At 43.8% G+C, this 11,117-nt stretch overlaps 1 protein-coding gene across 1 annotated transcript in view; it reads right to left on the reverse strand.

Moving 5' to 3' along the window:
* Positions 1-924: 924 nt before the first annotated feature.
* PRIM2 (DNA primase subunit 2) overlaps positions 925-11,117 on the reverse strand; it is a 266,903-nt gene continuing 256,710 nt past the window's right edge. Inside the window, exon 14 of the mRNA XM_026654855.1 lies at positions 925-1,513. Coding sequence (XP_026510640.1) covers positions 1,286-1,513 — 228 coding nt within the window. The 3' untranslated portion in view covers positions 925-1,285. The remainder of the gene's footprint in view (positions 1,514-11,117) is intronic.

The raw sequence follows: 11,117 nt of genomic DNA on the forward strand, positions 1-11,117 counted from the left end.
TTCTATCTTATTTATCTAATTATTATCAGACCTATTTTTGCGACTTATGTGTTGCTCCACTCAGGCCATGTCTACACTACTGGCTAAATTGGAACTGCTGGAACTCGATTTAGCGGGTTTGGTGAAGACGCACTAAGTTGATGGAAGAGCGCTCTCCCGTCGACATCTGTACTCCACCTCCTTGAGAGGCAGAAGCTATGTCAACGGGAGAGTGTCTCCCATCGACACAGCATGGTGTAGCTATTGCTGTAAGTTGACCTAAGTTAGGTCTACTTCAGTTACGTAATTTACGTAACTGAACTAGCGTAACTTAGATCAACTTACAGCATTAGTGTAGACCAGCCCTCAGTGTTGCAAGGCCAAGTGACTTGCTAAGTCTGGTTTTCAGAAATTACATAGGCATTTAGAAGGTTAAGTCTGATTGAAAGTTAATGAGACTGAGGCTTCTTAATGCCTATGCGACTTTTGAAAATGAGATTTAACCACCTAAATCACTTAGGCTTTGCACCACTGACTGAAACAGTACCCAAATACCTTTAAAAATCTCGTTCTTAGTCTTTGTGCCACAGTTCCATATCTATGAAACTGGGATAATTGTACTCCCAGTTTGTCAAAGTACAGCTGTGAGAATACAACTCTAAAAGATTGTAAGTTGCTCAGATGGTAATGAAGGTCATATGCATACTTTAGATAGAAAGATCCAAATTTTTCTAATGATCTGAGTCCTTAACCACCAAATCATAGACTGTAAATAAATACTACTAATTGGAGGTATTCCCCATGTCCCAAGAAATAATATTTCTTAAAAAAAGATATCTGTAAATATGATTTAGGCAGCTTGCATCACTCTAGAAGTATAATTGAACAAGAAAATATCACACATTTTTACATTTCAACATATGTTTATTAAGAAAAACAGTGAAGAGAAAGCTATTTAAAAATGTGGAGTATAAAGAAAGATGGGTTACACACAAAATGCTTATGAGCACAGAAACAACTCACAGAAACTGCAATATCATTCAAATTTAGGAATTAATTTTTGGTTCCCATGCCCCAAGCAGTTAGAAATTGACTGCACTATGGAACCGATGTGCTCTATCTACAAGGAAAAGTACTGGATATAATTACAATGTATGTATCTCTTCTTTCCTTTCATCAGCCAACTTGGAGCCTTACAGGCCCAAGCTCTCCAGAAAGCCAGGTGCTTACTCTCTTACTATGAGGGAAAATGTTGCTAAAATTATAGGGAAGTAACGAAGTGGAGAAAAATAAACAACAAAGCTTCTTAGTCTTCAGTGAAATATGCATCCAGTCCCTCCAGTTCTGTATCTGCTTCTGTGTTTGAAGAAATGGGAATGGAACATGAATTTGTACTTTTCTGACTACTCAGTTTTTGCTGGGAGCTTTCAGGTTCACTTGGTTCTTTCTTCACTTCTCTACCACCACTTAGTAGCTTCTGACTCTCTGCGAAATATTGATTGGGATGATTCAAAGAAAACCCAATATCATCAACCTGTACACAGAAGGAAAGGAAAAGGAATTATTACACGGTATTTCAAAAGATGAATTTTAGATTAGATGAACTCATTCAGTAGCATTAGTCATTTAACTAGTTTAGCTTTTGTTTAAGAAAATGGAGGTGGAGGGAAATCACTTTGCTGATACCTGTCTGATTCAATACTATCATGCCAAGGATCTAATTGCAACACAAACCTCCTTCTCCTATATTTTAGGAATTAAACATGATTGTTTTAATATTATTATTAAATATATTATTTTAACATTGTCTTTCTTGTAATGTTGGAGGAACTACAAATGAATGTAAATAAAACATGCAAAGTAACATAAGTGTGGAAACTACACAGGTTGTTACAACTTCACCTGGTGAACCCATCCTACTCTTTACATCCATTTTTTTCCAATTTTGGGTGGGTGGGCTCCAGACTAGTCTAGGGTGAATGGGCCAGAGGGGAACAGCAATAAGGACAAAGTTTCATGAAACAAATCAGGATTGGCTGTCAATACAAATGTGAGGCCATGGGTAAAACAATAGATCCACGCTGTCCGTACTCTCACAGCAGCCCTTATTGATGTTGACCACCGACATGATTTATATTCAACAAGGCAGCAGGCTTAGGCAGAAGGCCAATGGCCTGATCTTGTCTTTGCTCTACTGGCACTGGGGCTAAGCTGCAAGGACATGTGTGATCCAGCTCCAAGGAATCCCAATGGGCCCCTGTCCCACATCAAACAGCACATGGACTTCTGATTAGTTGGAAGAAGGAAGAGAAACTACTATAATGTGCATTCTATTTTATTTTTAATTGCTTCTTAAAGTCAGGCATGTCTCTTCATTCAATTACTATAATTATGTATTTTGGTTTCTGATTGCTCTTATTAGTTATTCTCTGGTCAGTTACACAATCTGAAAAAAGTTAAACAGTTATCAAACATACCAAAACATTAAAAATAATCTTCCTCTATGGGCCTTTCATAGTCTTAAAAGCAAGCTACTCAGGCGTACCCATTTCACAACCTCACTTATAATCCCTATCCCTCTCTTCAGGTGCTTACAAGCTTGAAACATCTACCAAAAAGCCAGATAGTCTTTTAAAAGGAGCACTTAGTCAAGTTTTCCCCAACATTCACCCTTCACCCCACCATCATCTTCCCACAAGCCACAGGAAAACCAGGGAGAACAGTTAAAAAGGTCATCAACTTTGGGATCTGGTTAACCAAGGTAGGAGGCCAAATTCTAAAGCTAAGAGCCACCAACTGGGAATTCTTGGCTGCCAATATCCTCCCTTTTTGTACTAGGAAGAGGATGCTGAGGCAAATGCCACAATATCATATGAGAAAAAAATATTTAGGACTTTATAGGTCAAAATCAACACTTTTCAGCTCATCTATAAGTTAACTCAAAGCCAATGCAATCATGTAACACTGATGTAATGTGCTCTTTGCATGAAACACTGCTGAATAAGTACACAGTCACATTCTGTACTAGTTCCAAGTTTTGAAAGGTTTTAAATTAGATTGTATTATAATAATCTAGTCACAATATGACAAAAGCAGGGATAACTGCAGTGAGGTCCTACATAAAAAAGAAAAGGTCACAACCTCCTTGCCAAATATATGATGAAAAGAAGTCTTAGCAAGTGCAACAGCCTCAGTATGTAGGAGCAATTGGGACTCCAATATGACTGTCAGGTTGAAAATCTTAGGAAAAAAGTAGGGGACATACCCACCTCTCCCCTAATTTGGAGGTCTGATTAATATTTCTTCTGGCTATTTTCCCCATTCGTTAAATTTCATCTCTGTATTATGCGGGTGAATTTTAGCCAGCCTATACAAGAAGGGTCTGAAGAAAGAACTATGGAGCTGTGTGTCTCATCATATTGAAGGCCACTCAACCCAAATCTCTTTACTAGCCTTCCTATTTTATCCTTAGAATCTCAGTTTGTTTTTCTGGATAGTAACTCATTTTTCTCCTTTTATAAAGAATTAGAACAATCTACGAAGTATCTGCTTGTATCAAAATGAAGCTGCAAGATGAGATGCGTAGACTGAGCTTTTCAAAGATGACTTTGTGATTTACTCACACAACACCCATTAAATTCAACGGAAACTTGTAGTCAGCTTTGTAAATCTTAAGGGTTATCTCTACAAACTTCTCTCCCATTTTAAAGTTGAAGGGTATTGCTGAGTCTTTCTAGAACTTCATCAGCCGCAGTTTGGAAGTCTGCTTTAAGGAAATTCTGCACTTACACTCTATTACTTTTTTACTGCTTCTTCTCAGTCTATTTCCCAAAAAATAAATTTCCACAAGGATTTTTCTACATAATAATATACTGCTCTGATGGCACAAAAATTAATATGAGAAATTAATGGCTTGTTTGATCCACTAACAAAAAAACAGGAGCACATATTTATATTTCCTTGCTTTGTGTGTTTAGTCAGACTGTTTGTGTTACTTTAAGAAAAATATTTATTTTGTCAGTAACCTAGTCATTTGAAACTTTTAAAAATTGTATCAATAATTCTTCCTTAAAGGTTCTTTGTGTCTTCAGAAGTTAACCAACCAGTAATAGACTGAAATTGAATTTCTTCAGCAAGTTTATCAGTTTCATTTACAGATGCAATTAATTCAGCATATAAGGAAAAATAAAACTGTACATGATGTACTGTAAAGAAAAGTTGAGCTTATAATCTATATTGATCCAGACTCAAAGGCATTTTACTTTAAACAAATCTGTTTATTTCATCTAATAGATTATATCAAACATTTCCTTGAATTCAACATATTTTCCTCACATTGACCTTCACGCAAACATTGGTCTCATATTTCTACTGTAGCAAATGTGGTTTTGAAAGGAAGTGAGGCAATAGTTTTGCACCTCAGGGATCTTTAGGTTTTAATCAAGCAGTTTCCAATGACAGCTGATAACAAGGCAGCTGGTATTACAAAAAAAAAAAAAAAGCCATATGGAACAATCATAGTTCTACAGCAAATGGTATCAATTAGCTGTGGCTCATTTTCAAAAACTTTCACTTAAATGAGATTTGATCACAAAGGACAATGAAAAGCAAACGTACATTCTCCACCCTCCCTGCTTTAAATAAGCAAGAAGATACTGACATTCATTTTCCAAATAAAGTAGGGAACCGAGGTGGTTAAATAAAATTAGAAATGTAGTAATATTAAAACATCAATATCTGGCAAGTTATAACAAAGATGACAGTTATAATAATAAAATATATTTTTGCTTACATTTTTAACATCATGTACTCTAACTATACAGATCTAAAATGTTCTATATTAGAAAGTTCACTTAACAGTTATACTCACAAGATTTTATTTAAAAAATCAGACAAGAATAGTAAATATTTACAGGTACTCAAGAATAACATTTTTCAAAAAAGACACACTAATTTAGAAATAAACTGCTGTAGTACCAATTGCCGAAGAAGCATCGCTCGTGCAAATTATGTAGGCATTAATTAATCTAATTTAATTATTGTTAAAGATGTGTTAGCCACTTTCTTATTTATCTACATGCTAAAATTGCGGCCTTAAAATATGTTTATTTAAACTGCTCTGGAATGCAATCTGATTTCAAAGCAACAATCATTTTTAGACTACTGTCACTATGACAGGCTGCCTATAATCTATCAATAATTAATAGTTGATATCAGTGTGGTTTTTCTTTAAAATTATTACTACTTGTCCACATGCAGCTCAGACCTCTAATTTCTTTGGTAAGAAAATATGCTTCTCCCAGTGTTTGAATTAAATATTATTTCTATCGTGACTGTGTAAAGGCATTTCTTTGCAATCTGCTTTTTCTATTTGGGACTACTTTGCCACGGTTTCTCATTTTTTCTCATGGAGCCAGGGAAGGGCAGGGCTGGGGGCGCCCTGCCTGAGGGCTCCTACTGTATATTGGCCTCCAGCTGCTGGTCCTGGCTGGACTGGTGAGGGACGGGACTTCCTCTTCCCCTGCAGGGGCCACTCCCAGGGCAGACTCACCTTCAGGAACCTCCCCCGGCTGCAGGAACTTCTATGGCTGTTGGCTGGGAGCCCATTTCCGAAGGCAGCACCACTGCCAGCAGCAGCACAGAAATAAAGATGTCATGGTATGGTTTTGCCACCTTTACTTTTGCACTGCTGCTGACTGTGGCGCTGCCTTCAGAGCTGGGCAGCCAGCCAGCCTCCGCCGCTCTCCAACCACCCAGCTCTGAAGGTAGCGCAGAAGTAAAGGTGGCAATACTGCAACCCCCCTACAATAGCCTTGCGACCCCCCCCTCCAAACCCTCTTTTATGTTGAGACCCCTCATTTGAGAAACACTGGTCTCCTCTGTGAGACCTCTACAGTACAGAGTAAAGGTATACAAAAGTCCAGATTTCACAGGCAAGACCAGATTTCATGGTCCGTGATGCGTTTTTCACAACCATGAATTTGATAGGGCGCTAAATACGAATCAAAAGCCACTGCCAACAACAGTCTAAAATAGTAAGTCATAAATAAGACTATGAAATAATTTATTTGAAATTCAAGTAAAAATCCTAGTATCCAAATAATCTGCCCAAATTTAGCCAAGTTACAAGCCTCTGAAAAATTGATAGCATGCTCAGTGGAGGCTTGTTAGAGTCTGGCAGCTAAATTCTCTGAAGATTATTTCTTCTCTGGGCATGTTCCATCCCTAGGCTACAGGTGCTGAGTAGGACTTTCTCTGAAATTTGTTCTCCTGGTTACTGGAGTCACTGTGGCACTGGTTACAGAACCTGAGAGCTAGAAGACTGTCTCATCTATGCTCTCAATATTCTCACTGTTGGTACTCCAGGCATTGTGGAGGAAAATGAGGAAGCAACCTGATTGGAGCAGAGAGGGATGACTAATGAGAAAAGGGAGTATTTGCAGGAGCCAGAGGGTGAGGGGGAGCAGAAGTGGGAGGAGGCATGAAGGGGAGACGATGGGGGGGAAGGGAAAGGGAGGGAAAATGGGGAGGGAGCCAGTGGAGGGGTTGTGGCTAAGAACAGAGAGCTTTGGTGTGGGGTTGGAGGGCATATAGCTGCAGAGGGGGATGGAGGCAGTGGCCAGGGGATGAGATGATGGATAGGAATACAGATGACGGGTGGCAAGATGTAGGACCCCTACAGATGTCAGCCCTATTAATAAATATTATGAACACTGTTTTTTTGGATGCATATATCTGATTTTTGTACAGTTTTGCCTCTAATGACTAAAAGTGTTCACGTCTGCCTGGTATCCATCTGTTACTTTTGTGGCTGACATTGAATAGGCCTATTCCCATACTCTGAGTGGCAGCTGAGCTCTAATGATCTATTAACCCCCTTCTTATGGTCTTAGTCTGAGGCAGCTCAGTTCTCTTTGCTCCAATCCTATTCAGCTCCTCTGTCACCCTTCCCTTAATAGGCTCGGTTCTCCTGTGCCTGATGTCTCAGACCAACTACAGCTTCCCCTGTTGTCTGGGGGCATACAACTTGACTCTTACTTGCCTAAATAGTACTTTCCCTTGTTTTAGGCCTTTGGCAATACTTTTTCAGTCTGTTTGCAACACAGTAGAATGAAAATGAAGAAATGATAAGAAAATATAAAGACTCTCATTAGAGATAAATAGTAAGCTGGACTTCTGCAAACAGTAAGCTGCAAAAGCATGGCCCTTAGGCTAGAACAAAGAGTACACAGCTTTGGAGAGGGAATATATATAATATATAAATTGGGGCTGTGAGAAAACTATTGTGGGTTTACATCTTCAGACTCCTATCTTGTAAAGTGATATAGGAAAGAAATAGGAACTACAAAATATTTATCCAAGGAAGGGAATACAATCCCGAATAGATTTTAGATACATGCACCGGAGATTTCATAAGAAATAATGGCCTAGTGTTGCCAACTCTCATGATTTATCATGAGTCTTGCAATATTGGCTGGCTATCTTAAAGCTCCGGCTCCCAGATTCTGGTGATTGCATGATAATTTCAGCTTTCATTTAAAAGGTAAGTTTCTCACCCCCAGGGTTGCTGAGAAAAGTTTGAAATGTTCCCCAAGTGTACCCTAATGGCTCAACAACTAGACGTCAAATAAAAAGAACCCATAATCGATTATTTTTAAAATATCTGATGATTATAAGCAAATCTTATGAGTTGGGGGGGCACCCTGATTCATAGGTTTTTAATGTCTGGGGTTGAAAATATGGAGTGCATTTGTGTAAATATCTTTATGGATGAGATCTCAGATGAGGCAAGTCAAAAGTAATTTGAATGGTGTAACTAAGGACCTCATCAGAGACATAATGATATCACAAGAAACCTGACACCTGTCTATTTCCCTACTCTGACTCTTTGACAGTCTTCCCAGAAAGAGGAACAGGGAAAATGGGGGAGCTGAGGATTGGGTGGACTCAAGTAATGTGGAACACTAGATACATCACACACACCTCATGTTTTGCTTTAGTCTGATTTTCTCTCACTATTCTTACTATTGTTTTTACTACAATCTTGGTGGTATTAGTTTGAGAATTCTATGCAGACTATCCTGAAGAGGAGGATCAACTTCCAACATCTAACAAGAGGCTGATGGAAGGGAGGATGGAGCAGTTTAGGATTCTCAGTCAAAAGGACATAGACTAAGGAATCCTCTCTCAAAGGGTGTTCATATTGTTTTCAGGAATACTACCCAATAAATACAGGAGAAACACCTACTTACCATGTTATAGCCCTGGCTGGATGCTCACCAGGATGCTATGTTTGAATCCACCCACTGGATCCCCACATGTTCTTCAGCTTACTTGCCGGAATCTAGGCACTATCTCTGGGCGCTGACTCCCTGTTTAACACACCTTCCCAGGGCTGGCCTTAGGGAAAATGGCACCCTGGGCAAACTTGCATTTGGTGCTCCTGGCCCCTGTGAGCCAGGAGCACAGGGTACTCCCCCTTTGGCCCCTGGCTCCCCATTGGCTCCCCACCCTCTCTTTCCCCCTAACCCCTGCCCTGTGCCCCCTTTGCCCCAATGCCTGCTCCCCCCTTCCTGCGCCACTAATCCCTATACCCCCTTCACTCCCAACCTATGCCCCCTCATGCGCACTAACCCCTAACTGTGCTACCTTCACCCCAACCCCTGCATTCCCCTCCTGCGCCCCTAACTTCTGCAGTGTGCCCCCATCACTCCTACCCCCCGCACTCCCCTCCTGTGCCCCTCCACCCCAACCCCTGCACTCCCCTCCTGTGCCCCAATCCCTGCACTGTGCCACCATCACTCCTACCCCCTGCACTGCCCTCCTGTGTCCCTAACCCCTGCACTGTGCCCCTCCACCCCAACCCTGCACTCCCCTCCTGTGCCCCTAACCCCTGCACTGTGCCACCATCACTCCTACCCCCTGCAATGCCCTCCTGTGCCCCAACCCCTGCACTGTGCCCCTCCACCCCAACCCCTGCACTCCCCTCCTGTGCCCCTAACCCCTGCACTGTGCCCCCATCACTCCTACCCCCTGCACTGCCCTCCTGTGCCCCTAACCCCTGCACTGTACCCCCTCCACCCCTGGACTCCTCTCCTGTGCCCCTAACCCCTACACTGTGCATGCCCCCTTCTCCCAAACCCCCACCCCCTTCCTGCACCCCAATACCTGCTCCCTCCTGCACCCAGGTCACTTTCCCTGCCTGGGCTGTGTAAGGAGAGGGCAGGAGAGCAGCAGCTCCTGATGCTCGCCTCACAGCACAGCCTAGGTGGGGAAAGTGACCTGGATGCAGGGAGCCCTGCGGTGGGTGTTGCGGCGACTGTGTGAAGGGGACTGTGTGTGTGCCTGAGTGAGCTTTAAAAAAGCACTCAGGGTCAGGCGTCTGAAGGCATGTTCAGACACAAGCAGTTGCCGCCAGACCCAGAGAGGCAGCAGCACACACAGATTGCCCCTGTCCAGTCAGCTCAGCTTAGTAGAGACTAGGTACATAGGCAGGGCAGAGGGGAACACCCCGACATCAGCCCCCCCCCCCCCCCACCGCAGACAGCAGGATGCTCTCAGTCAAGAGTGGCCAGGGGCCCGGGGGGGGGGTGAGAAACAGGAGCAGCAGCAGCTGCACATGGCAGTGGAGCAATGGGGGAGGAGGGCCATCCCTCGTCGGGAGGAGTCATCTGGCTCAGCTGGTTGTCCAACTGCCCCCCTGCAGCTCAGGTACCTCCCCCCGCTCCAGATGCTGCTGCTCTTCCTGCCATCTCCGTCACGGCAGGTCAGGTGGGAATCGGCACACCCTCCACATGGCGCCTTCTTTGACGGGCTGCCCTGGGCAACTGCCCATACAGCCCAACCCAAAAGCCAGCCCTATACCTTGCTAAGATAAGGGCCTCTGCAGTCCAACTACCTAGGGCCTGAAGCTAGTGCACACTCCTCAGAGTTCAAAGCGATGGACCATCTGGATTACTTTGTGATAGTTAAAGCAAGTAACACAGGAATTTCTAAACCGATCACATGAGATATACAGATCTACAGAAAAATTACACAAAACCTGCATGTAAAACCCTTCCTTCAGTGTCCTCACCACTTTGAGAGCCCATTGGGTTTTGGTCAGTCCTTTTGGTGTCTCAGCACCCTCCTGCCCATTCTTGCCTTTTTGTTCTGGTCAGTGAGAGTCCCTGCTAAGAGCAGAACTTGACCTTTTTAATAAAATTCCAGATCTCCATGTCAGATGACACCCTGAGTGGCTTCGAGTCCCTTGTCAGGGGATTTCTTGCTTGGTTACAGCCCACCTTAAGTCTATACTAGGAAAGCTGTTTCCCCTATGTAGCAGCCACGTCATTGTTCTATGGTCCTTCAGTAGGGCGCACAGTCTCTTCTAACACCTCTTAGATATTCTAGTTCAGGGGCTCTCAATCTTTTTCTCTCTGAGGCCCCCCTCGACATGCTATAAAAACTCTAAGGCCCAGTGGGGGGTGGGGGAGGGGTTTTGGGGCAGGGGCCTTGGACATAGGTATAGTTTGACTTCTATTGGGGGTGGGAGGCAGGGACGAGTGGGGCTCGAGCCACCTCCACATGGCGGGGTCCAGGGAGGAAGTGCCACCTCCACCTCCTGCCCCACCTCAGCAGGTCACCCAGTCTGTCTGGATTGGGGTGTGTGGTGTGGCCTGCAATCAACAATTATAACTCAGATGTGGGGGGCTTAGCTCAAAAAGTTTGAAAACAGGTTAGGGTGCGAGGGGGTAGCTAGAGGCTGTGTGCAGACAGGGGGTAGCTCAAGGTGCAAGGAGGGAGTAGCTGGGCCTGTGTGCACACAGGGAATGGCTGTGGATGCAGGGAGAAAGGTGGTTAGGGGCTATGTGCAGGCAGGGGGTAGCTCAGGGTGCAGGGAGGTGGGTAGCTGGGGTTGTGTGCACACGGGGTGGCTATAGGAGCAGGGAGGTGGGTAGCTGGGGCTGTGTGCAGGCGGGGGGGGGTAGCTCAGGTTGCAGGGAGGAGGGTAGCTGGGGCAGTTTGCGGGCAGGGGGTAGCTCAGGGTGCAGGGAGAGAGGTATTAGGAGCTGTGTGCTGGGAGGACTCCCCTGCAGTCCCTGTTCCCGGAGGGGTCTGCCAGCCATGCCTGGCTCTGGCTTCCTGCCTCCGACCTG

The sequence above is a fragment of the Terrapene carolina genome, unplaced genomic scaffold (assembly GCF_002925995.2).
Source record: "Terrapene carolina triunguis isolate 2854851 unplaced genomic scaffold, T_m_triunguis-2.0 Scaffold42, whole genome shotgun sequence".
Classification (NCBI taxonomy): domain Eukaryota; kingdom Metazoa; phylum Chordata; order Testudines; family Emydidae; genus Terrapene; species Terrapene triunguis.